The 25,058-nt window shown below is 39.6% G+C and overlaps 3 protein-coding genes across 5 annotated transcripts; 1 reads left to right on the forward strand and 2 right to left on the reverse strand.

Annotated features, from left to right (window-relative positions):
• Positions 1-140: 140 nt before the first annotated feature.
• mc2r (melanocortin 2 receptor) lies at positions 141-7,808 on the reverse strand. Its single transcript, XM_053881167.1, has 3 exons — positions 7,692-7,808; positions 3,983-4,496; positions 141-1,456 (listed from the first exon to the last, which is right to left on the reverse strand). Exons 2-3 carry the CDS (start codon positions 4,357-4,359, stop codon positions 913-915), a joined length of 921 nt encoding a protein of 306 aa, XP_053737142.1. The 5' UTR covers positions 4,360-4,496; positions 7,692-7,808; the 3' UTR covers positions 141-912.
• A 2,184-nt stretch (positions 7,809-9,992) lies between these two features.
• On the forward strand, positions 9,993-24,983 carry zdhhc3a (zinc finger DHHC-type palmitoyltransferase 3a). Of its 3 annotated transcripts, none has more exons than XM_053880807.1 (7): positions 9,993-10,093; positions 11,041-11,434; positions 12,318-12,442; positions 12,966-13,062; positions 13,461-13,542; positions 14,572-14,702; positions 21,409-24,983. In XM_053880807.1, exons 2-7 carry the CDS (start codon positions 11,099-11,101, stop codon positions 21,613-21,615), a joined length of 978 nt encoding a protein of 325 aa, XP_053736782.1. In that variant the 5' UTR covers positions 9,993-10,093; positions 11,041-11,098; the 3' UTR covers positions 21,616-24,983. The 3 variants fall into 3 exon arrangements, with proteins under 3 accessions (XP_053736782.1, XP_053736783.1, XP_053736781.1); XM_053880808.1 differs by lacking the exon at positions 21,409-24,983 and adding an exon at positions 17,021-17,698 and having other exon boundaries at positions 10,012-10,196; XM_053880806.1 differs by having other exon boundaries at positions 10,016-10,196.
• Positions 22,976-24,802, reverse strand: LOC128768157 (transmembrane protein 42-like). The gene is made up of 3 exons (XM_053880810.1): positions 24,588-24,802; positions 23,768-23,914; positions 22,976-23,688 (listed from the first exon to the last, which is right to left on the reverse strand). Exons 1-3 carry the CDS (start codon positions 24,741-24,743, stop codon positions 23,557-23,559), a joined length of 435 nt encoding a protein of 144 aa, XP_053736785.1. The 5' UTR covers positions 24,744-24,802; the 3' UTR covers positions 22,976-23,556.
• Positions 24,984-25,058: the final 75 nt, after the last annotated feature.

Below are 25,058 nucleotides of genomic sequence, written 5' to 3' on the forward strand. Positions count from 1 at the left end.
CCCTAAGGTCAACCTCTGTCTCTTTTCAGGTGTCATGCTATCATTGTGTCAACATCTAACACTGAAGGCTGCCTTTTTCGTCAGTACAGGACGCAAAAGGCAACTTTCCCAACATCAATTATATGTCATGGGAGTGAGGATGTGTTTCAACCATCAAACAAACTACCAGTATGTTTGCAATCCTCCAATTGTGCTCTTCCTGGGACGAGTAAAAAAAACATCTGACAGGTGTTGGTCAGACACAGCATGTGAGATAAGGAACAGTGTTTCAACGTGAGAGCTCAGCAAACTCTTTGTCACCGTGAAATTAGTTAAAAATTATTTAAAAAACACTTTCAGAACCAAGAAAACACAACATCAAACTTCAGGCCCTTTCATGGATTTCAAGCACCCACACAAACATTGCCTTTAGGTATTCTCTGTAAGAGACTGTAAATCATCTCAATAGTTAAGACATTTTGTGTCATATACATGTCATACATGAGACTTCAAAAGAAGCCCATCTTCCTCTCTAAAAAACGTGTAAAGGAAAATGAAGTGTTCAGTAGACATTATTGAAAGTACTAAAAGAAGTCAAAGAGCATGGGATGACCCAGACTGAAGGTCAAGATAAAAAGCGTTGAGGAAGAACATCTGCTGTGGCCTTGACAATTGATTTACCACTATACTTACAAACCCTGCTTTTCGCTTATCAGCTCTGTACTGCACTGAGATTGAGGACTCTCAACTAAGCACTAAACCAAGTGTGCTGTAGCTTTAAAAAAGTTTGAAAAATACTGGACTAGAATATGCGTTTAATAGTGTTTCATTAACCTTCGCCCAGTGCTCACTTTGGCTTTTTTTTTTTGTGTCACTCAAATATTTCATGATTCTGCACCTGAAATCTGTCACATTTCTTTGCAGCTTGTGCGTTCATTTTGAAAAAAGGAACATCTTCCTGAAGGTGTGCCTGAGCTCAGCACTACGGTAGGCGTAGATTGCTGGGTCAATGAGAGCGTGGCTCATCAGCAGCACCACATGAAGCTGGAAGAGTGATCGGTAACACTCACAATATGGGTTCATGGGACAGACTGCCATGATGATGAGGTGAAAAGAAAAAGGTGCCCAACAGACGATAAAAGCCCCAAAAAGGATGGTGAGTGTCAAGGCTCCCCTCGTGCTGGTGCCCCAACGCTGCTGTCGCTGACACCTCACACTCTGCCCTGTTGGAAGAGACGCGATCTCCCTGGCATGGATGCGAGCCAGCATGAACATATAGACGTACAGCAGGCAAATGATCACCAGTGAGATGAAGAAGAAGACCACAAAACAAATTAGGATGAACTTGTAGTCAGAGAACCAGATCATGAGGCCGGCCATGACACCACATGTTGTCCAGATGGCTCCCAAGATGGCTGCTGTGCGCCGCATGGTCATAATGTGGTGATACCGCAGGGCGTAGAAGATTGTTATGTATCTGCAAATAAAAAAGAGACACAGACAGACAGACAGAGAGAGAGAGAGTGAACATGAGCTTGTTAAATATAGTTGGGTCATTTGACTTCGCCAGACAAATCAGTTGGTTCCAGCACTAGATCTTGATGAACATCACAGACAGATCCCACAGGAGGAATTGAGTAATTCATGAAAAGTTGAATGTTGCCCAACAGTGACTCAACATTAACTTCAACTGATCCAGTAGAATGAGTTTGTTATTCAGCAAAATATTTTTACAGCGTTTGTGGCTGACATAAATGAAATACAGACACATAATGGAATCAAACTGTAAAACCTGAAATGTAAGAGTTTTTTTGGAGATTGCTTTTCCCAGACAGATTGTCAGCTTTATGTGTTTCTCAACAAAGTCCATCCTGAAGACACATGTGCGGGTTTGTCCAAACTTACTTACTTAAATCTTGCTCTGGAGATGAGTGCTCATGCAGTACACACGTTAAAGTATTCCCCAACATAGGTGGAAGAATCACTTAAAAATATTATTTTAGTAAACTGAAAATAAACATCAACAATCTATAATAATAGTCAACAGTGACCCTTGACCTTTCATAATTCGTTAAAAGTTGAAAAGTGCAGCATCTCACTAGAGACTTGCATGTTATATTACCCTATTTGTGCTGACATGTGATTTATTGTGTCTGCATTATAGGCACTTAAATCAGAGCAACATATAGTCATGTGTGGATACCAACCGTACCGCTGCATAGCTGCGTGTAAACAGCTCCATATGCTGTAATAAAACCCCAGCTGGACATATTTATACACTAATGTACCATAGGTTGCTCAGTATCTCACTCCTTTAGGACACAGGACAAAGAGAGAAAACAGATTTGCTGAAAGGTTTGTTATTTCCTATGTAAGACTCCTATGTAAAACTACAGCTTTAACAAGATTGTCCACACAGAGCAGCATACTAATGACGCCGCATAGTAAACAGTAGGCCATCAAAGCTGGAGATTTCTCTCTTGTTGCATTGCACAGCCAAATGAAATTCTGTCTTGTTATTCAATATGATTCGAAATTGAATTTGAGACTATTCAATGGAGATTATTGACTTGTTTGAAGAAATAATGTTTATGGCGGTTACTGTACTAGTTGCTGCCTTTTTTGAGGTGCAATTCAAGGCGTATGTGCTAAATCCTGCCTTAAGAGTCAAAGCACATTTGAGTCTATGTCGATGTTGGTGCTCAGCAGCTCAGCCCCCCAAATTTCCTCTGTTTTCTTTTAAAGACTTTAAACACTATATATACTCGGGAAAAACATTTGTAATCCAATTGATTCCAGAATGGTAACTAGCACAAGGAAGGATTTTTTGTTTAAATCTCCCATTTTCACAGTTAATTTTCTCTAATTTATTTTTTTTTTTTTGTGTGTGTGTTGTTATGCACATTTTTTTCTGATCAGAAAACCATTTTTGCGGTAGATTTGCCATATACTACTTTTGCTTTGGTTTTGTGTTGTACTTCCTGTCATGTTTCTTCTTTGTTCCGGAGAGCTTTACTTATATCATGTGCCTGGAACATGAATGGATCAGCCAATCCTTCGCACCAGAAGTGGGTGCCAGATAATTACACACAATGTAGTACAATATTCACGGTAAGAGTGAAACTGGGTTTTGTCATAAAAATCAGGGTTTATAGATGTGCTTTTGTTTTATTGCTTAAGTTTTGGCTGTTATGGGGGTGTTATCACCTGTTGTGTAAACCTATGGCGTCATATATTGACGTTAAGAAAGTGGACTTTTGTATTCAATATTATATTATTGATATTAGATATATTGATATTATATAAAGAGTGACATTTGGACACAAATTTAAAAGAATTTCTTTCTCTTGTTTGTTGGTTTAAAAACAAAAAAAATAGAAAAAAAATCTGTTTTACCTTTCCATTTTTGTTTCAAAACAACCAAATTGCTTTTATTTTGGAATCCACTGGTTGCATTAATTATCTGCACGGAAAACAAGCAGCCTTTCTATCAATGAATGCCAAAGGCTCAGGATGTCAATAATTTTACCAGGCAGACTTGCTGCCGTCAAATGGAAGCAAAGATATCACTTTCATTAAAATACATATGAATGTTCATCTTTGCACCCAGCATTTTCGCAATCATGTGTGCTGCATCGTGAAGTTACTGAAGAGTTATTATTCTAAAATAAGGATAAAGGAAACACATTCAGAAGTTCAGGAAAGTGACAAAGTGAATCAATCATGACTTCTGTATTCACTCCCACTTTCTTTAAACCATGCATCATGGCAAGTCTATCTATTGGGTTACGAGGCGTCCCTTTTACCTTTGCTGCCTCGTGGCTTCACAACTGCTCATCTCTGTTTACACAATTACTGACCTGGGAGTTTGAAATGCCAGTGGCAACCTGTGTATTTATTTGGAACATTATGGATTTCAAAAAGAAATCTCAGTCTAATACAGGAATCTGGTTTTGTCTGACATCTAAATGCCATTTGGTTTCCATGTGAGTCTGTTACTTACCGATCCATGGCAATTGCAAGGAAGCTGAAGATAGAGCCCACAAAGGACATGCAGAGCAGAAGGTCCATCACATCGTCCACTTTTCTTTCTGAGTTCCCTTCCTTTTCTAGCTGCCCAACGTCGGCAAACACAATCATCACAGTCTCAAAGGTTTTGGCCAGGCTGGCAGTGGTGTTGAAGGCCGCCAGGCTACAGATAAAGCAATACATGGGCGAGTGAAGGTTCCGGTTGCAGATGACTGCAACCACAACAAGTGCATTCTCCAGCAGGCTGACCACTCCGATGGTGAAGAAGACAGGGAAAGGCACGTTAACCTCTGGACAGGCTGACTGGTTGGTTACGCTCAGGTTCATGGTCGGCAGATGAGATGGCTCCATTAGTAAATGTTTTCAGTCCAGCTACCTCCTTGATGCCCTTAGATGATGGTTGAATGTCCAGTTCTTACTCACTTTTGAAGGAGCAGCTGAATATATACACACTTAGTTTATCTCCAGTTTGGTCTGAGCTATTTCACCTACAGAAACAAAGAATGCTTCCGTTAGTTTGTTGCCCACAAATTGTCTCCCTGCAAGCACAGTGTCACTGTGACTGTGATCAAACATGAAGAACTTCATTCATACTCCATTTCCCAAATGAATCGTACGACCTCTAGCCAAGGTCTGACAGCTCATTTCTGCTTCCCTAATCTCCCAAAACGTTCAGCCTCACTGATGCCACACAGAGCTTTAACAAACACTAGTAACAAATGACTATATATAATAATAGCTTGAGAGGTGAGGAAGATCAGAGAAACGACTGCAAAAGTTATGTAGTTCAATATGATAATGATGTTTAGAATACTCCCACCCCAAACTTAGCGTCACACTGAAAATTCTGCTAATATACAGTATGCCGTTTCCTCCATTTTCAAGCTACTAACCTTTGAAATAGTGATATCAATATTGAATATTTCATTGACAACATTCTGGCGCCTAAAAGGTTAATGTGAAAATAAAGAGCATAGATCATTTGTTTTTCCTCTGAATGCTTGTTCTTCTCTGGCTGATGTGTTTGTGCTTGCTGTGCAGCCATGAATTACTGTGAATGAAGAGATCATTTATTGTCTCATGACGTGGGTTGTCACTTTGTACAGTCTGTGATTGAAACATAAAGGCTAAGAGTACAAATAAGGGACAATCACAAGGGAAAAAAGACAAAAGGATTGAGAAGTCTAACTCAGTGCTGAAAGGGAAAGAAAAGTTATAAAAGCTGTTATTATGAAAGCGTTATTATACGAAAGTAATATTTATGAAATCATTATTACATGACATTATTATTTATGAAAGTATTATTGATGAAAGTATTGTTATGAAAGAGGTAGTCATGATCCTCACGTCAATTTAGTTCAATATTTCATCTAAATGGCCTCCCTCCCTGTCTTACATCATCCTATAAATCCCCATCCTAAAAAAAACAACAACATATTTTACTCTGCATCAAAGCTAGACTGATATAGGCCACTCCTCTCAGAAAATATACAGACTACAGTGCAAGGATGGTATCTGTTTTCCTTCTTAATCGACTCGTATGTGTCATAGAAATACCACTGTGTTGTTTTGAAGGAGTGAATGAAGAACACACATATGGTTATCACTGTGTTGTAATGAATAAAATATGATACTTTATTGACCCAATGTCTAAACCAGTTTTCCAACCTTTTTGAAGGCTCATGATGATGATGCCTTTTGTTTTATTTTTTTACAAACTTGACTATGAATGCAGACTATTTGCAGTAGATAATTGAATTATTGAGATGGGCTGAAATGAAAATTCATGGCTGAATCCGAGAGGTAACAAATTTTGAATTTAATAAATCAATTACAAAATTGATCAAAGCCGATTTCCCACATCATCAGTTCGGAACAAATGTGAAAATGAAACCTCAGTAATATCGCTGGATTTAATTCTGTATGGCAAAGAATAGCTGCAGATGTTGCCATTTATTCACAATTCATAAAACTATCTTGTTTTATGGACAACGAAAACATGAAAAGACTTACTTGTTTGTGTCTCTCAATTAAAGAGTGCTTCATGTTTTCAGTCTTTCGGTTGACAAAATGCCTTATGTATGATCCAATGTTGATCTCCTCAAACCACCTCAGCAATGTATTTATGAAAGACTGAAGTGACCAGCACAGTTAAATCAGTGTGCTGAGGGTGAGACAGGAGGCACTGTTGTTGTAGCCTTGAGAACTGCTTCACCAAGGCTGCCAAATTTGTTTGTCCTAACAGTTTGACCTGCAATTGAAAGACCCACCAAGTTTGACTGTGACGTTTCAGTCATAAAAGTCTTATTTGCGGTGAACGTTTTTGACCGAAAGTGGCCTATAGCTGAATTTATGTTTTTCAGCTGTAAATTTTTGGCGCATCCCTATTAATTTACTTCAAAATGTTTCCATACTTTCCATAATTGGCTGAAATTGGATGGTTTTCACAATCTGGTGCAGCACACTGGTGGAAAAACACTGATCTAAACAATGTCACAGCCATGAACTAGTGGTGCAGGCAGCATCTGTGTAATGTAAGTAATCTCAGTCACCCAGTGAAGGTCAGTCCCTGGTCTCACTGATCAATAGCGGTTTCACCACAGGTCAGAAAACATCACCGGGATGACAGTTCTGTTGAACCATGATGCAGCATTACAAACGTCTTACTCAAAAAACCCACCGAGGTCGAGCCAAGTGGAAGCTACAACTCTGATGGATTGGATTTTAATGCTGGTGGGCAGCAAGATCCTGCTGAACATTGGTCTGCTTCAGTAACCTCCAGTCATTCATGCACGCAAGCGTTGGGTAAACATATAGAATTATAGAAAAAGTCATCTTGGATTTTTTTTTTTTAAACAGTTGAATCATGTCAGATTAATTATTTTTATATATTAATTATTACTTTTTATTGTTGAATTTCACATTTTGAATTGAATTTGAAAAAGGATTTTTTTGTGTGTTTTTTAATTAATTTTTTTTTTTATTCACAGCCTTTTCATATTTGATATAAAAACTGCTTTAGGTGTTTTCTAAAATGTCTGATCGGGTCTTGTCTTCAGTAATCACATCTCACGTACAATGAGGTGTGTCAGAAAAGTTCCAGGAATGGTGTCACAAAAAATTATATTTCAAACCCAAACTACAAACTAAGAGGCTTCCCATTCAAAAGTCTGATCTCAGCTCTCTGCAGCCAACACGCTTTTTTCCACATGATTTTACACACAGAGAAAACTCCAGTCAGAAGCATTGGAATTGCTCCAGCAAGTGTACAGAGATGGGACGATGTCACGCTCTGGTGTTTTTGAAAAAGGTTTAAAGAAGGACAGGGAGGAGATAAAACGTGGACGATGACCCAGACAGACACTTCACTGTGGTGAAGTCCATTTAGTGTGAAAAAATTAGTCAGGCATTGAGTGATCACATCATTCACTAGATTAAAAGCTTTTTTTTATTAGGACTCCAGGTCATAGTTTGCTAAAATTGATGAAAAACTATTTTCCACAAAATCAGTTTACAGCAAAACGTCAGGAGCCAAACCTCAGTAAAATGGCTGAATTTAAATTCTTTATGGCATGGAATAGCTGCTGATGTTTCCAATTATTCATAGTTTATAGAACAACCTCGTTTTTGGACAACAGAATCATAAAAAGGCTTTGGAAAAGAGATTATATAAAGGGACTTACTTGTTTGTGGCTCTCGATTAAAGAGCGCTTTATGTTTTCAGGCCTTCAGTAGACAAATCATTAAATGTAATTTTTGATCCAACGTTGATCTCTTCAAACCACAGCAGCAATGCTTTTCTGAAAGACTGAGGTGACCAGCACGGTTAAGTCAGTGTTATTTTGGGCGAGACAGGAGGCACTGTTGTGGTAGCCTTGAGGACTGGTTCACCAAGGCTGCTACATTTGCTTATTCCAACAGTAATGAGTCCAGTTCAGAGCAGTTTGTTTTTTTGTGCTCTGAGAAACTGTCAGGTGAGCGGTGGGAAATGGACCATTTGTCTGAAGATATGATGACATTAATTCATGAACAATTAGAACCTGTTGACAATCTACGAATGAGAGATTACATGGATTTGGGAACATTCTCTCTATACACTATAGATCTATGCTGATGTCTATATTGGTCCGTCACTCGCAGCTTGACTCCTCTTCTCACACACACCCAGAGAGAAGAAGCCGGTCAAATGCGTAACAGGTTGTCAGGTTGTTTTCAAACCTGATGTATGTCTAAATTGACCACACACCTTCATGACTGATGATGAATGATGGAGTGTTCCTTGGAGTGTTTGCTGCGACACCAAAGACTGTCTAACAGAGCTCATGGCTAATCTAAGTCTCACTACAAGACTTGATCAGACTGCTTTTCCACGTTTTAATGGTTAGCTTTAACAGTGTATATTATAATTATATTATTATATTTCATATATATTATTGTATTTTTTTATACTTGACTGAAACTGTATATATATATATATATATATATATGAAAATTCGGACAATCTGACAAAGTAAAAAGACATTTGGTGGTCAGACAGAACACTTTCACAAAGGCGTGAAAAAAGCTGATGCAGACACCTGACAGATTAACAAAATAACCACAGGAAATGCAACAGAACAAAACAAGCCCAGGATGACCATTTACCATATGAAGTTTAGCAAATGAATTTGAGCTCTAAAACTCCACAGCTGACCAGGCAGGTACGTGGAATCAGCCCGAACTGTGTCCTGGTTACAAGCACTTATTCAGCCAAAATGACTGTTTAGTGCAATCTCCTCTCACGCGTTGTAATTAATTTGACATTTGCAATACACCTCCCTGCATGGAATAACGTTGCGTCTGAAACATTACTTATAGTGCAGTCAACATTTCACACAAACTGAAAAGGAGCAGAGTGAAGAACAGTTTTTATCATTTTCCCCTATAAGAGTGCTTGTGATGTGAAACTGTGTGTACGGTGTATTGTGCATTACAGTCAGCTTTTCAAAGCCAAAACAAAGCTACATGTAGATGACAATACAGTAGGAACTCTGCTGAAGACCCAGGTGCCAAATGCACCACCTACGCCTGAGGTAATGTGCTCACAGAGATATATCACTTATCTTTCATCAAGATGGAGGCACCTCAGGCGTCCATACAAACCCACTGAAGACCACAGAAATGTATCCCGACTGAAGTTAAAAGAGGCTGGGTTTTTTGAGGCAACTTGTGACGGGAAATGCTGAAAGGAGAAAACAGTTTATAAAAACCCTGACCACAAGCAGCCGGGAGAGATGAAGAGGTTGAGAGCGCGTGAATGGAGAGTGGTCAGCAATATTTCAATTGAATTGCTTTTCTCTGTCATTACATTATTGCTCTAATGAGACCATGTTATGCTGCTGCGAGGGACACACCTCACAAAACGGTAGCAGTCTTGTTGTTGTTGTTTCAAAAGATATATGCTGACGCATTCGTTCGTCATCGTAAATAAGCGATGATGCAGGTGTTGACTAGAACTGTGTATCAACGCTGACACCTCCTGGTCAAAGCTTGCAATCACTTGATCTATAAAACGGGGACGTTACGCCTAAACTGAAGGGGAAAACCAAGTGTTCCAGCATTCCCGTTGTAATATGATGCATTCATCTAACAGATTGATGATGATGATGATGAAGAGTTTACAGCCAACTCCAGAGGAATTCTATTTCACACCGTATTATTATTACTGTTGTTGATGCTCTCACTTATTTTGACTGAACATGGGAGTTTCCTATCAGAATTATATTGGAAAATGGTGATCGATTCTTTTAGTAATTAAAAATATATTTATAATAAATTATATTGGATAGGTAGATTATTGTAATATGTTTTCATCTGTGTATGACATGTATGTATGACATCACAATTTCAGTATTTCAACATTATGTGAAATGCATAACCCCACCCACTCTATCTTAGATGTATATTTAGATTCTCACTTTCCCAGGTTATTATTCCATTATCGTGATGAAGCTGCATACAAATAAAGTTGGGTGGAAAAAAAGAGGCGCTGGGAATGACGTCACGATCTACGGGGAGACGCTCTACCTTAGACATACAATAAAAGGTATATAGTGTCGGTAAAGAAAGTGTCAGGCATCTTGATTCTCTCGACTGCGTTTTTTTCCTTTCTGCATAACGCAAGGACACTGACAAAAATATGAAACCAGGTCAGTCATGGCTCACTTCTGTTGGTTAGCTTGACAGCTAAGCTAGGCTAATCATGTTCCACTCCTGCTCAGTAGTAGCTCTACTTAAAAAGTGGATGTTGTCTTCAGACGTTTCACACTCGGGTATTTGTTCATCTAACATGTGTTTCAGTGTCCGGTGCTCATGAGGCGTCCCAATACCTGCTAGCGTTAGGGAAGTGTGTCTTTTTGACAGTGAAATTAGCTGGTTAGCAACGTCACTTCGCAAGTCCACCTGAAACAAATTGTGTTTTCGTGAACGTTCGTTTCGTGAAAGGCTTCACAATACTGGTTAGAGACGTCTCTGCAACATGTAAACACAGAGACGACATTCTGAGGTGGCGTCGTTTTCGTTTGAGTCTAACCGAGCAACATTTTTGTGAGGGGAGCTCTTTTCCTTTGCTAATCTCGTTGTTTTTAGGTGGCTTATATAGTTTTGTGCACTTGTCATATGGAGAGTAGAGTTGGTTTTGAACACTGCTTTGTAGAGATGACTTGTATGCTGACGAGTTAGGGTGTGTTGCTTTTAAATGTCTCCGTAACAGTGATGTTTGCACAAAGTAGTTCTTCAAGACGATAATCTTCTCGAAGCAGCCTGGTAATAAGAAGTACAATGTTGTGAGGTTTTCTCCCAGTGATAACGGCTTTCATATTAGATGCCCAAACTAAAGTGGGAGTAACTCAGGTTAAATATAGACTTAGGCACGTTTCTTTGAAGGTTGGGAGTTTTTTTTCCTACGACCGTATTTTTATATGTATGTATGTATGTGTATATGTTCTAATGTTATAATATGTAACATGTTGTTCTCATGTTTACCCTCTCTAGCATGTAGTGACTAGGACTGAATCCTGAAGGTGGATCAGGTAGCGAGTTTAGATGAAGCATGAAGAGCCCAGTCCACCGATGCAGAGATGTGGAGCACACCCGAGGACAGGCTGGGCAAGGATCCAATTGCCTTCAGCCTGAACACCGCATCCCTATCTCCAAAGATGTTATCACTTCCTCGTCTGCCTCTGCCATGTGGTTCATAAGGGACATCTGTGGCATCGTCTGTGCCATTATCACTTGGCTGCTGGTATTCTACGCCGTGTTTGTGGTGCTATTCGTTTTGCTGTTGCCCTCCAAAAATCTAGTGTACAGCATTGTGAACGGATCTGTGTTCAACTCACTGGCCTTTCTTGCACTTGCCTCACACCTCAGGGCCATGTGCACCGACCCTGTAAGTTTTGTTTTTTATACACAAACTTTAAGTTTTTTGTCTGCGTTTTCTATCCTTATGAACACTAACTCATGAAGCGAAGAACAAGATCTTGTCAATAAAAAGCAATGTACTGTAATATCTAACACCTCTGCACCTCTGGAGCTATTGAAGAAGCTGAAAGGGCAACTACGTATATTTGTACATGGTTTCACCTTCTGTGTGTTCAGAAACACAAGTTAAAAAAGGCTTGAGACATTACAAGTGACAAAGTGGATTTTGAATAAATTAGTGAAGAAATATTTGTTACTTTTGTTCTGATTATTCGCACAACATGGTAGTGGGGACAATTTAGCAGGGCTATCAAAGTCATAGAGACATGAAATGTGGCACAGACGCAATGGTCTACATTTCCTCTACTCCTGATACCAGCAAATTGATTCCAGTGACTCACTGTTTCCTTCTGTGCTAAAAATGTTGGGTAACATGTATACTGTTGGACACAGAAGAAAACCTTAACTAAAATATTCTATAATTAATTATAAAAAAAAAAATTCCTGTAAATACCAGAAGACAAATAGAATTTTTGGGAAAACACCAGATGTTTGCTGAAATTGTTTTTGCCCAGTTCGCTGAGATCGCATCACAACCCATGCGTTTTTGTCTTGTTAATGACATTTTTAGGCTGAGGTGTACAACATCCTCCAGTTCGACCCAAGTAGAATGTGGATCTCGATTAAAGAGTGCTTTACGTTTTCAGGCCTTTGGTAGACAAATCATAAAATGTAATTTATGATCCAACGTTGATCTCCTCAAACCACAGCAGCAATGCATTTATGAAAGACTAATAATAATAATAAAACATGTGCTGTCTTACTAACAGTCTTCTTCTTTCTGTGTTCAGGGAGCAGTACCAAAAGGGAATGCAACTAAGGAATACATAGAGAGCCTTCAGCTAAAACCAGGCCAGGTGGTTTACAAGTGTCCCAAGTGCTGCAGCATCAAGCCTGACAGGGCTCACCACTGCAGGTTGGTGAGCCTCCTGAGCCACAAACGTCTATGGATAATAGAAAGACTTGATGCTCTCACTTATTTTGACTGAACATGGGAGTTTCATATCAGAATGATATTGGAAAATGGTGATCGATTCTTTTTAGGAATTAAAAATATATTTATAATAAATTATATTGGATAGGTAGATTATTGTAATATGTTTTCATCTGTTGGTAGTCAATGTATGACATCACAATTTCAGTATTTCAACATTATGTGAAATACTAGGAATGAAACTTTCCTTTTAGGGAGATACTGCTGTTACTATACTCATGTCAACAAATACTCTGGTCTTGTCAAGGCCTTCTGCATGCTGCGGTTTGTCCGTGATGGTGGATTAGCAATAGCTAATATAATATTATATTCTGAGACTTCATTTCTTACTGAAAATCATCAGGCATCCTGTTCACCTTAAACAACTGAATGACATCTGGATCGTGATTCATGTCGGACACTGCAAACTTACGCTTCTTCTGTTGCTTTCACTTGCTGTCAATAGTGTCTGTAAACGCTGCATAAGAAAGATGGATCACCACTGCCCGTGGGTCAACAACTGTGTTGGGGAGAACAACCAAAAGTACTTTGTGCTTTTCACAGTAAGTTGAAAAACACACATTTGCATACAAAAACACATCAGCCATTTTCAATAGTCATTGTCAATTTGGTTAGCACATGAGTATAGTTTGCTGTTGCATGTGAGTGAGTTGTTTATATATGTCAATCCATTTGTCACAGTTTGTTTACAGTTACGGGGATGTTTAAACAGTCCCCTAGTTGAGTCAGTACTTGGGAACAACATTGAAATACATCAACATTATGACCTTGGGATACAAAACATACTCAATTCATTCTGAGCTGAAGCCTCACATTCATAAGCTTTCTTTACGTTTGGGGGCTAAAAATGCAGTTATCTGAGCCTCATTTTTTATTGACAGTTTCACTTGATTTGTTCATTACTGTTTCCATCTTCTAAGCTTCTCTTTGTTGTTTGCAGATGTACATCGCGCTCATCTCTCTTCACTCTCTGATCATGGTGGTTTTTCATTTTCTCAACTGCTTTGAAGATGATTGGACAAGTAAGTTTCTATTGTGTCTCTCTATTGATAAATTTAGGACACAGAGGTTAAAATCAATGGGTCACCTCCATAAGTAAATGGAGCAGAGAAGAAGACAAATGAAAAATCTGCACAACATGATGGATCTGGAAAATGGATCTGACACTGAAACTGCTAGATTACTCTGGAGAAGAGACTTTAAAGATCAGAAGTAACGGACTGACAGTAATGAACAACATAACATAAAGGACATAACACAGACACAAGTGTTACACACAGCTGTAGGTGCAGAAATTGTTCTTCACTCTGCTTTTCAGTCTCTCTAAAGTGTGAGAATAAATATTGACTACAATAGATCCAGTCATCCTTTAAATGTCATTATAAAGTTGCCAACATGATTGCAAAAGTAAATGCATATGATGTTGTAACGTTTCTTGAATTGCTGTCCCAAATAAGCTTATGGGTGATAGCATATGATTTCAAGGGAATATGCCATATGGCAAAATTATGTATTTAATGCAAACAATGCAGATTGTTATTTATTATTAGATTTATATTATATTTTTTGTTGAATGTGTGGATTACTGCTGTCCTCCCCTTTTAATAAGATGCTACATTTAATGCACAAAATTTCTTGTCCATATGATAATCTGCATAATCAAATGGACAAGTAGGAAATCACAAAGACTTTTTTTTTCAAGTTTACAGTTCTTAAGTAATTTTTGCATCTTGACCAAATATTCAGTGAATGTGAATTGTTGTTTCACAGTTATTGACCATTAAATGAATTGTGAATTTAACCATAACATTCTCACTTCTACTAGTTTGAACATCTTCTGCTATGCCTGTCTGGAGTGGTGAGCATGTCATAGGTCATTTGTCAGCAGTAGCCTGTAGATCACCCTAGTGATGCTTCGCACGTATTTCTTTCATAGAAAAGTGTTAACCCACTGCAACAGTTTCCTTTTTTTCTTTCTTATTAGTTGGAGACTAGTGAGTCAGTATTTAAGTGCTTGTTGTGCTTGTCCTCTGCCTCTTTCCAATCTCCAGAGTGCAGTACCTTCTCTCCACCAGCAACTGTCATCCTTCTCATCCTCCTGTGCTTTGAGGGCCTCCTTTTCCTCATCTTCACATCTGTGATGTTTGGAACCCAAGTCCACTCCATCTGCACCGACGAGACAGTAAGTGTCACCCTCAATCTTGCTTGTTGTTGCTTCCTCCCTGTTTCTAGCTTTTTCTGCAAAACAAGGTCTCTGATTTTCCTGCCAATACTCACTTTCCCTCCTACCTTATATCCATCAGAGCATATCAATCTTCTTTTTACCTTTCACAAAAAGTGGAATTGACTCTTGAGAGTCCAAATATGTCAGTTATTTAAGAAAATACTATGTTATCTTTAAATGCCAAGCTCATGGTCATAGTGTCATTGCTGTAATGTGTAAAAAAATCTGTCCTTGATTTTCGAGGATTTTGTGAGCAGATTAAATCAGATATAAAGGTTGCAGGTCCACCTTTTTAAATGAGAGATTGCGTGTTTCATGAGAGTCAGGTTTATTGTCTTAAATATGAACACACATGGAATCCTGTGCCTGCAGATCAGTGTACTGTAAGAATAACAGTCTATGGCATGCAATAAATAAATATAACACACACAAGAGGGATAGGTACACAAGCACAAAATGAAATTGATCAGACAGAGTTAGAGGTTTTTGTACGTGGACTTGTCTTACCTTTATACCCAGTTCAACATTCCACTGAGGACCTTGCATTGCACTTTTGAGAAACTGGATACTCCGCTGTAATAGATGATGATATGGTATTATACCAGATAGCAAATCATCCATCATTGCATTATTATTCCTTACAATATTCCCATAGTATTTTAAATTCAAAGGAAGGGAAATGTAAAATTGTTCCATTTACACAGTAGCCTTTAGCTCTGTATTTATCTCTCCCTGTCTGTAATGTCCCAAGACGGTTTCTCGTCTAAAGATTTTAGCACCGAGAGCACCATCTAGTGGGTGTGATTATAAGGGCATCACAATAAGGGCAAGGTCATCAGCCCTTCACTCATGAAAACACTCATTTGTTTGTCGTGGGTTCTAAAATTCATAGATACAATCACATCTCGATACAAAGTGAGTGTGTAGTGTGAGAAAATATCCTTCATTCATTTATAGTTTTTGGCTCATTTTTGATATGTGACCCTCTCGATAATTATATGTGTAGTTAGATTTTGATTCAGTGTTTCTTCCAGCTGATCTAACAATATGGCTTTTCAGAGGGGAAGGACACTTATCAGATCGGTCACCAATAATCTTCCCATTATTCATCACCGACTAGGCATGCAATTGCAATTGCTTCCGCAGCCTACACACACAATGCTCCAGTGCTTTATAAACATCCATAATACAAAAGTAATGTGTTTTGAGTCATGTATATGGAAGTTTCTTAAGATGAGCTCTCCGTTTCATGGATAAATGAATTCAGTTGCTACCGAAAAACTCTGGAGCAGACTTGTCCTCTGCTGTAGTCTGCAATGACAGAGCAGGATGTTGCAGAGAGATGGTGAGAAGATTGTTCCTCAGCATCTCTGTATTAATTTCATCAATCATTCAGTGGCAATCCCACTAAGTTCATCACAGTTCAGAAATCTAAACCTAATCGTTTATCTAGTTCACATGCTGTTGTGCAAATGGCACAGACTTTGGGGATACTTCAGGTCTTTAACCTTTCTGGAAAATTTGAGTCTATTCTGGTACTTTGTACGTGCCCTTGGCATGGGTAGTGCAGCTCATCCAGAATGGCACACCAATGTGTGCTGTGGCAAGAAAGTTTGATGTGTCTCCCAACACAGTGTCAAGACCTGGCAGGAGAAACAGCACTCATTTAACCACTCACGACGACCAAGGATACCATCACCAACACACAACACCTGAGACAGATAGGCTTCAGCACTTTACTTGAAAGACCTCCACAGTCACCAGCTCACAGCTTTCTAATGGAAAAGAACATTTGCATCACAGATCACGGTGCAGCAGAAAAATGTTGTCTGTGTGTATTCTTTCTTTTCCTCCATTTCCTGCACAGATCACCAATGAAAGGATTGTTAATGAAATGGCACCACAGACAAAATCTTGTTACATATTAGCTGTTTAATTAACCTTTCAACATTTGTATGCCCAATCGTCAGCTTTGTGGGTGTGTGTGTGCTATTTTTCGCAAGCTGTGAAAGGTTGACCCTGTTCTGAAACATCCTTTTTTTTTAAGAATTATATGGTCACCGTAGAGACAGGTCCAGAGACACACTGTCTCCGTCAGCCCAGTCAGCCTTCCTTTGCTTCCCACTATCGGTGTGCCACTCATGGTCAACAGATAAAGAGATGCATTCGATAAAACAGAACTTAAATAAACTGGGACAACTGTCGAACACAGACAGGATAGTCTTCGGTGAGCGGGTCAGTAAAGCAATTGAAGTTTGCTTGTCTCTTGTTTCCAGGGTATAGAGCAATTGAAAAAGGAAGAGAGAAGATGGGCTAAAAAAACTAAATGGATGAACATGAGGGCTGTATTTGGACATCCTTTCTCCTTATTGTGGTTTAGCCCCTTCTCCACCCCTGAACATGGGAAGGCTGAGACCTACCAGTATGTGGTGTAGGAACATGTCACTTGGAGGTGGACAGTTTGGATCCGTCTTTGTCTCTTGGCTGAGATTGTGAGATTCTTAAAGCTTAAAACTGTTCACCTGCGCCATCGTCCCGTGTCTGCTTTCTCTGTTGTTAAAACACTGGGCCACTTTTTTGTTGTTTTTCATGCCAAAACAAATGAACTGCACAGTTTCTGAACTCTCATCACTGTGATGGTTCTTTTAGTTTTCCTGTGCTATTGTTTTATTGCTGTCTTCATTCTTAAGCAGCAACAGTAATCGCATCAGTAATGGCTTGGTGGCACATGAGAAAAAATGTCACGACCTCTTACACCAAGTGCATGTAAAATCCCAACATAGACTCTGTGCCAAACAAAAAATGCTTCAACCGGCTGTGCTGTAGGACAAGACAGAAGGGGATGAAACATGGCTGGAAAATGTTGTCAAACCCATCACACTAATGAAATACCTGACAGAATCTTTGACATATGAACTCTTCAAAGTAAATTCAAGTAAAAAAAAAAAAAAAAACACAATTGACTCATGATGCTCATGAGTTTCTCATTATTCTATATTTCTCCATTATTCTATATTCTATATTATTTCTCTATTATTCTATATTAAAATTCTGATCCAGATCGCAGCATCGGGTTTCAAAATAAGAGTCTGTGTAAACTTTATTTGTGGTCATTCATGTCTTTTCCCTCTTTTTGTAAGAAAAACAGATTTTTATTGCCATGAGGTTAGTGCTGCCGTTTGTGCCACAGTTGAGGACTGTGCTTCAGAATGATTGTTACATAATACATTCTGAGCTACTCATATCAGCTTTGTAAGGCTGCAGGATCCATTCAGAAGGACCATGCATGCATGGGACTTGGCCCTCCAACGATTTGCTTTTTCTACATGTGGAGCACCTGACAAAAAAAAATTACTTCATAGAGTCCAAGTGTCATTGGAGAATACTACGAAGGCATTCTGTGTTCTAAAGACCATTCGGTTTGCAAGCAGAGATGCAGATAAAAGCTTGCTGGAGTTGGCAACCTCTTACCTTGTCTTGAGAAATACTGTCTCAGTCCAGCTACTCCTTCCAGTACAGTGTTTTTCAACCTTCTTTTAAGCCACGGCCTCTGTTCATTGAAAAAATCCTGAAAAAAAACAACACATTTGTGAAAAATTCAAACTACTGACACACTTCTATTTTGGCATGATATTTGCAGAAACAAATTGCAAAAAAGATATTTGTTTAAAAATGTCTCCAGAAAGGGGTGGGGCTATATGGCAAAACTGTATCATGTCATGATTTATTTATTAATTTAAATAACTTTGGATTTCATCACAATCTCTTTTGCATGATCTTATTCTAGTTCAGGGAATTTCCAGACATATCTTTTAACATTATTCACCTCTGCTTGCTTCATAACTACAATGGTTCTTTATCTCTTCACAGTTTGGAGCGCATTTATTTGGCATTTAGTTTTAGGCTACTTTTAAACCACGAAGCAAACTTTGATGGTCTACGAGCGTCAAAGTTTGGAAGTGAGACGTCATGTTAGCCGTTAGCTCTGCTAGCGCTACTGTGCAGTGAGTTGTTGGTGTTGCGGGTCTGAGAGGGAACATCACTCTATTGTGAAGGTGTGTGGTCAAGTTAGAGGCACATCAGGTTTAAAAGAAAGAATCTGACCAAAGCCACGTAATCTGCTCACATTGGTACATCGTCATTATGTTCTAGTTGTTTGTGATTTAATGACATATCGCCCACCTCTCTCTCACGGCACATTGGTGTTCTGGGGCACATGGGTTGAAAAACACTGTTCTTGTTCATGAATCCCACTTGCCCATGATTTTGACCACATGGAAATCCAATGTACTTAAAAGTGTTGTCAACTTTTCATGATCTGAGAATTCGCACGTTTGCTTCTGGTGTGTTGTAAAGGTCCAATATTATGCAAGACTATCCAGCCAAGTACAGTAACACTGAAAACAAATCTGAACAAACAAATACTATATACTCCTTACGGCAGCTGATTCCAGTTTTATATCCGCATTTATTTTCCTTGGTCTGACGGCAACCCTCCTCAAACTCAAAAGTGATTAAGCAGAATTCCACTTCATCGGTACCAAACCCACTCGTTTATTATTATTATTATTATTATTATTATTATATAACACTGGTAATGATAATAGTAATAATAATAATTACCAGAAAATGTTAACTGTCCTGAAAAGTTTTATTTCCAAAGGAAGCTTGGGTTGTCCTCCCTAATTTCCTCCACATGCTTATTCATGACCTCAACAAGTGTGTGTGATTTCTTTTCTGCAGTAGCTGTTTCAAAATACAAGTCTGTGTGAATGGTACTTACAGCCTTCAATCCCCACAAGTGCATTTTGTGAGAGCAGAAGAGCCTCTGCTGCCTGTTGCTGTACATTGCTCTTATAAAGCCACTGAACCTGATCAATGGCCGTGCGTTACTTTTGCTTTGTGCCGCTCCAGTGTGAGCCTCTCTCTTGTGTGCGGTGAAGTGATTCCCTTAGTCTGAGTCACTGATTGTAAAATCGAGCTGGCTGTCAGTAACCAGTTGATTCAGTTAACAAGTCTGCTTAATATGGGACCTTTACATAAGTGTGTATCGTCATGATGAAGTAACTGTTCAATATGGCTAAAATGCTTCACTCCACTCACTCACACACACACACAAAGACATTCCTATTTTATTCATATATTGTGGGGACCGCTCAATAATGCTTCCCCAGCCTCTCACCACAACCCTAGCCTTAAAAAACACATGGCAAACCCTAAACAGGACCTAAATCAAAGTTAAATTCAGGTATAATGACCCTGTTATTCTGAAGCTCAAATTGAGGCTTAACCCTGTGGGGCCCAGCCAAATGTCCCCACAGTCCTTACAAGGACCCCCCCGCACACACGCACACACGTACACACTCACTTGGTGTGGTTAAAAACGTTACAGCCACATGCTGTCACGCTGCATGCTACCTTTTCTTTTGTTTGAGTTTTAAATGTGTTTTGGATGAACTTGTTTTACATTCTTCTGTGGAATTGAAGAGAGCGCTCTTCGTCAAAGCCAATGGATTTTAGCTGGACTGAAATTCGGCTAAAGTGACCCTGTATGATGCCACACATTTGTACATTTTGTTATCTTGCTGCTTTGTACATTGGGTTTCTTTTTTTGGCTGTGAACCGTTTGTTTGAATGAGCTGATGGACACCTGTTGTTTGAATCTCTTCTGATAAAGCGGCTCTGGTGGAGTTTTGTTTTTGTCCAAGAACTTGTGATTTCTGACGAGAGAATTCATTGTTCTCATTTGCTGCACTCTACGGTTCGTCTTGTATTTGATATTAAAGGTTTTCCAGGTTGCCACTCACCCGTCTCTTATATATCTATCCCAGTCTGTCATGCCACTCCCTGTCTAACTGTCTGTTTTGAAAGTGTTCAACATTCATTCATGTGTTGTGCTTGATAACGGCTCTTCCAAAAGCTCTCTGAAGCAGACAGTAGTCTTGTGTGAGGTAAGCTAGCTGCACCACTATCACAGGGTGTCGTCAAGAGCATGCAGGTCTGAATTGGAAAGTTGACAAACTCTTTGTGTCTTCACACTGGATGTTTCAGCCAAACATGAATGACTGCGCTTTTTTTTTTTTGTTTTGTTTTGATAACCGCATGGTATCATTTGTAGTTTTGAGAACTTTATCGTGTTGTGGGGCTGAATTTATTTCTTTTTTAATCTGCTATTTTAATAACCATACTCACGACTGTTTCCCTTCATCTTTTCTCTTATTTTAATGTACAGATTTGGACAGTGAAGAATGATACTTGGGTTTCACGTTCACCCATATGAGTCTCAACACTATTCTCTAAAATCTGTGTGTTATGACAAGGTCTGTTTATTCAATTTGTTGAAACAATCACTCAAACGTTACAATAGTTTGCTGAAGGCCATTCAACGTGGATAAAGACCATTGCACGTTAATATAATGTAGTTCCACATTAGTGAGCCCAATGTCAGCCAGGCTGAGGAGATGAAAATAAAAATGAACTCTTCTGTCTAGTCAACAGTTTTGAGTATTGTATTAAAATGGAGATGAACGATCACTTTGTTTTTACTTTGTTCAAATTTGGTTTTAAACCATTATGTCTCAGTTTCATTGTGGTGCTGCATGTCACAGACTCACATGCTTTTGCTCCTGTCAGCTGCTGACACTGGTTCTTTTTTCATCTGCAGGGAATCGAGCGTCTGAAGGGGGAGACAGGAAAGTGGGGGAAGGTGCCATGCTGGGAGGCCATGGAGATGGCCTTTGGTGGCTCTTTCTCCCTGTCCTGGTGCAGTCCCTTCTCCGGCCTAAGCTGTAAGACTAGTCCTCCCGCACACAGTAACGTTCCACAGGGGGAGATCATCGAGGAGGACGTCATTGAAATCCCACTCAACTAGAGAAGCAGGGCAGATGAACTCAGTTGAACCTTCCAGCGATTTCTGTGTGCTTTTCTTTCATATTCTACAAGTAGCTTAGTGAAGATGTCCTCTTATATATCAACTTTACCTCATAAGGTTTATGTAACGGTCCACCAAACATGTAAAATACCACTCAGTTAGTATCTTGTTCTGTAAATAAATTTGGTCACGGCAGGCAGCATGCACATGCCTGATGGTCCATCTGGTGGGTCACCAAATCCTCCCAGAGTGGAGGTCAGCATGGCCATTTTTGGTGACAGTTTGTCATTTTCACTTTACAGATATAAAAAGGATAATATGACCAGTTTCTCCAAAGTGCAATAGCCAGCCACTTTTTAAGCAAAGCAGTTGAAGGTGCTACTGAGGACTTGGTTCAGTGGGATGCTGCTTATGTGCAACACCGTAGCACAATCCTCACACAAGTTCCTGGTGTAACCACAATTTAAATGCACTTCAACGTTAAAATATGGGCTATATAGGCGGTTTTATGGTTCACCTTCATAAATTTGCAGTGGAGTATTTTCTGCTTTTCAAGGTCATAATTGTAAATCGTCCAAATTATTTTGTTCTATTTGTAAAGTGAAAACAGCGGCTGGATGTGTCATAAATACAATACATGGACTGCGGCTCGCCAGCCGGTCAGCGAGCTTCCTCAGGGGACCACTGGTCACAACAGAACTCTAACCCTAATGCTGCTCGAGATGTGCTGCTGAAGCAGGTTTTGTAACGTCAACCACTCTGTGCCTTATGGGTCTTCGACAGACAAGGTCCCAACCCTGTGTTGTTTTGATCCTTGACCTTTTTGTTGCATGACTATTACCTTGCACATGTCCTTCTTAGAAGATAACAGAGATTAACTGAATTTGAATTTTGGAGTTTTGAATGGATGTGGAGGAGACCGCAGATGCTGCTGGTTGGTGGGGGTGGTGAATTCTAATATGCACTACACAATTTTACAAGATGTACTTTCCGCTTTGTTAACACAACATATTTATGAACTCATCTCAAGAGGGCATAGCCATCAATAAAGTGAAAAGTGGGTCTTTGACTCAGTGGGATTCTTGTTGATGTTGGCATACAAATGCAATTCGAAGAAATACCGCAGTCATTGTTGATCCAAGAGTTTGGTGTCCACGTTCCGCAATGTTCGGTTTCCTTAAACGGCCAGGAGATGTTAGCTGATGTCTTCTGCTGAAAAGACTGGGACTTCCTCTTCAAAATTCCTCTATTTTGGACAAGGTTTTCCAACCTCTGGGTCTTGAACAAATAGCAGCTCTCATGGGTTTCCTTGTGGCCGTGCATCCGTGAGGGTTTTTTAGGCCTGTTAGCTCTGGCCAAGGAACCTTTTAGAATCCAAGTGACTCTGACACTGCTGTTTTAGCGTTTAACTTATGCTGTTGTTCTAAATATTCTTCAATTCATGGGCTAAATTTATTGTCCCACCTTTTGGTTTCCAAATAAAATATTTTTTGCATCGTCATTTGTTTTTATTGTTCCAAAGTCAGTAATGGATAATAATTTATTGCAAGTTGTTTCCAAAAACATTCTTATTGGGTCATTTATGTTGCTAAAGTCACTTTCTAACAGCAGCACTGGAAATGATGGAAGCTCTTGCATTAGAAAGAAAAACAATCTGTACAACCAGAAGCACACAGCTTGTGTTTGTTCATCCCCTTATGTTTGTGTGTCCACAACATAATCGATTCCATCGTGGGCCAATCACTGACCAGCCTGCTCCCTCAGGTCCTCAGGTCAGAGACATGGTCAGCTGCAGGAAAGTCCATCAAAGAGTATGAACCTGTCTGAACTCCTGCAGTACGTTGCATTTGTTGGCAGAACAGTGGCTGGGTCTTTGGAGCAAAGAGACATAAGTCTAACAGTTGGAGCAGTGTTAAAGTTGAGAGATGCTAAGTCCTCTCATTATTTGACTTTTTTGTCCTGGTCCTGGGGCGAGGATCCATGGAGAATTAAAAGCCCACACAGAGTGATGGTGATGCCAACCCACCACAGAGCTGCCTGAGCCTCTCCAAAGAGCCACCGCCCGAGTGCAGCCTGGTGGGTCAGAGGGAGAAAAAAACAGACGTTATAATCAGTCACAGCCCTGTCAGGAGAAGGGCTTTTGTCCGCTCACCGAAGCGATGAAGTTGGTCGCAGTGGTGGTGACAGTGGCTGTGGCTGAAGAGGAGCAGTGTCGGAGAGCCTTAGAGAAGAGGTTCCACATTACAGTGTTGCTGGTCAAGAGTAGCCCTCCACACAAGAGCCGCAGGGGGAGGTGGAGCTGGAATAGAAGTTGACTATTCAGAATGTCCCACTGTTACTGTGAAGTCTTGAAGCAGTTCCTCATGTTTCACAACTCCTAACGTCTTTGAGCGTGTGGTGATTCAAAGTGGTCTGTCAAATAAGCTATATAACTTATAAATGGGTTAGAGATCACACCAACTGTACCTGTTACTGTGTGCGATTACAGTACAGTCATTCAGGTTCTCAAGTCTGAAAGAAACATCCCTTGTATATTTAAGCACCTCCAGATGCTCAAGTAGCTCAAGACGTCATCAACTCACGCTGACCCATCACCTTTCATTTGATTTACATATCAAGATGCTACGGTGTTAGTACACTTAATACATGTGAAGACTGCCCCAACATTCTGCACATTTCTTTCCGATTTCGATTAGTATTTTTTAACCTTGTGTAACCGGCTAAAGACTTAGTCAAAAGAACTGCCAAACTTCAAACTTGTTTTGTCGCGTGAGCGTCTGTTTCCAGTGATGAATGAGTAGACCTGTACATTTATAAGACGTTGCTTCCAGAATCTAAACTATTACCACTTCCAGCTGGAGCTGAACTACGAACTGCTAACCTGAGTTGAGTGTTTGGAATTTAGACGACCAAACATATCAGTCCTCGTATGTGAGAGGAAGCAGGGAGTCGCTTCATTGGCAAGTACAAACCCAGTCGCAGGTTCCTGTTTGGATTCCGGACCAGCCGCTGAGGCTGGACTCACACATTAGGACCAGGTGGTCTGTCCCGAGAGACAGCTTCGCTAACAGAGACGAGGTAGCACCGAGGAGTCCCGCTAAAGCAGCATAGAACGATCCTGAAGTCATCTTGTTGAATTGAGACTCTCGCTTCCGTCAGAGTTCTTCTCAACGCGGGGATAAGAGTTGTTTTGATAGTCAAGTTATAATGTATGAAGCAATGGATGTCTTCAAAATAAAATAGAAAACGGAACCTGTTGATACAAATCGATCTTACTTTACATTATTTTTATTACTATTTCGATCGAACAAATAATTACACTACTATGCAGACAAGTACATTATTTCATGGACAGTTGTGGATGTACATGCACACAGTGACACAACTTTTATTTTAAACTGAGTAATCAGCTTCCTCATACACAGTATATACGTTCACTTGAC

Source organism: Synchiropus splendidus, chromosome 12 (genome assembly GCF_027744825.2).
Source record: "Synchiropus splendidus isolate RoL2022-P1 chromosome 12, RoL_Sspl_1.0, whole genome shotgun sequence".
In the NCBI taxonomy this organism is placed as follows: domain Eukaryota; kingdom Metazoa; phylum Chordata; class Actinopteri; order Syngnathiformes; family Callionymidae; genus Synchiropus; species Synchiropus splendidus.

What these genes read in the sequence shown, in the direction of transcription:
- mc2r (XM_053881167.1), bottom strand. Translation starts at nt 4,359, where the DNA reads ATGGAGCCATCTCATCTGCCGACCATGAACCTGAGCGTAACCAACCAG. An exon ending in CTTGCAATTGCCATGGATCG is followed by an intron (nt 1,457 to 3,982) that starts GTAAGTAACAGA and finishes TTTTATTTGCAG; the next exon opens with ATACATAACAATCTTCTACG.
- LOC128768157 (XM_053880810.1), bottom strand. Translation starts at nt 24,743, where the DNA reads ATGACTTCAGGATCGTTCTATGCTGCTTTAGCGGGACTCCTCGGTGCT. An exon ending in AAACAGGAACCTGCGACTGG is followed by an intron (nt 23,915 to 24,587) that starts GTTTGTACTTGC and finishes CTTCTATTCCAG; the next exon opens with CTCCACCTCCCCCTGCGGCT. An exon ending in CGACCAACTTCATCGCTTCG is followed by an intron (nt 23,689 to 23,767) that starts GTGAGCGGACAA and finishes CTGACCCACCAG; the next exon opens with GCTGCACTCGGGCGGTGGCT.
- zdhhc3a (XM_053880807.1), top strand. Translation starts at nt 11,099, where the DNA reads ATGAAGAGCCCAGTCCACCGATGCAGAGATGTGGAGCACACCCGAGGA. An exon ending in GGGCCATGTGCACCGACCCT is followed by an intron (nt 11,435 to 12,317) that starts GTAAGTTTTGTT and finishes TTCTGTGTTCAG; the next exon opens with GGAGCAGTACCAAAAGGGAA. An exon ending in CTTTGAAGATGATTGGACAA is followed by an intron (nt 13,543 to 14,571) that starts GTAAGTTTCTAT and finishes TCCAATCTCCAG; the next exon opens with AGTGCAGTACCTTCTCTCCA.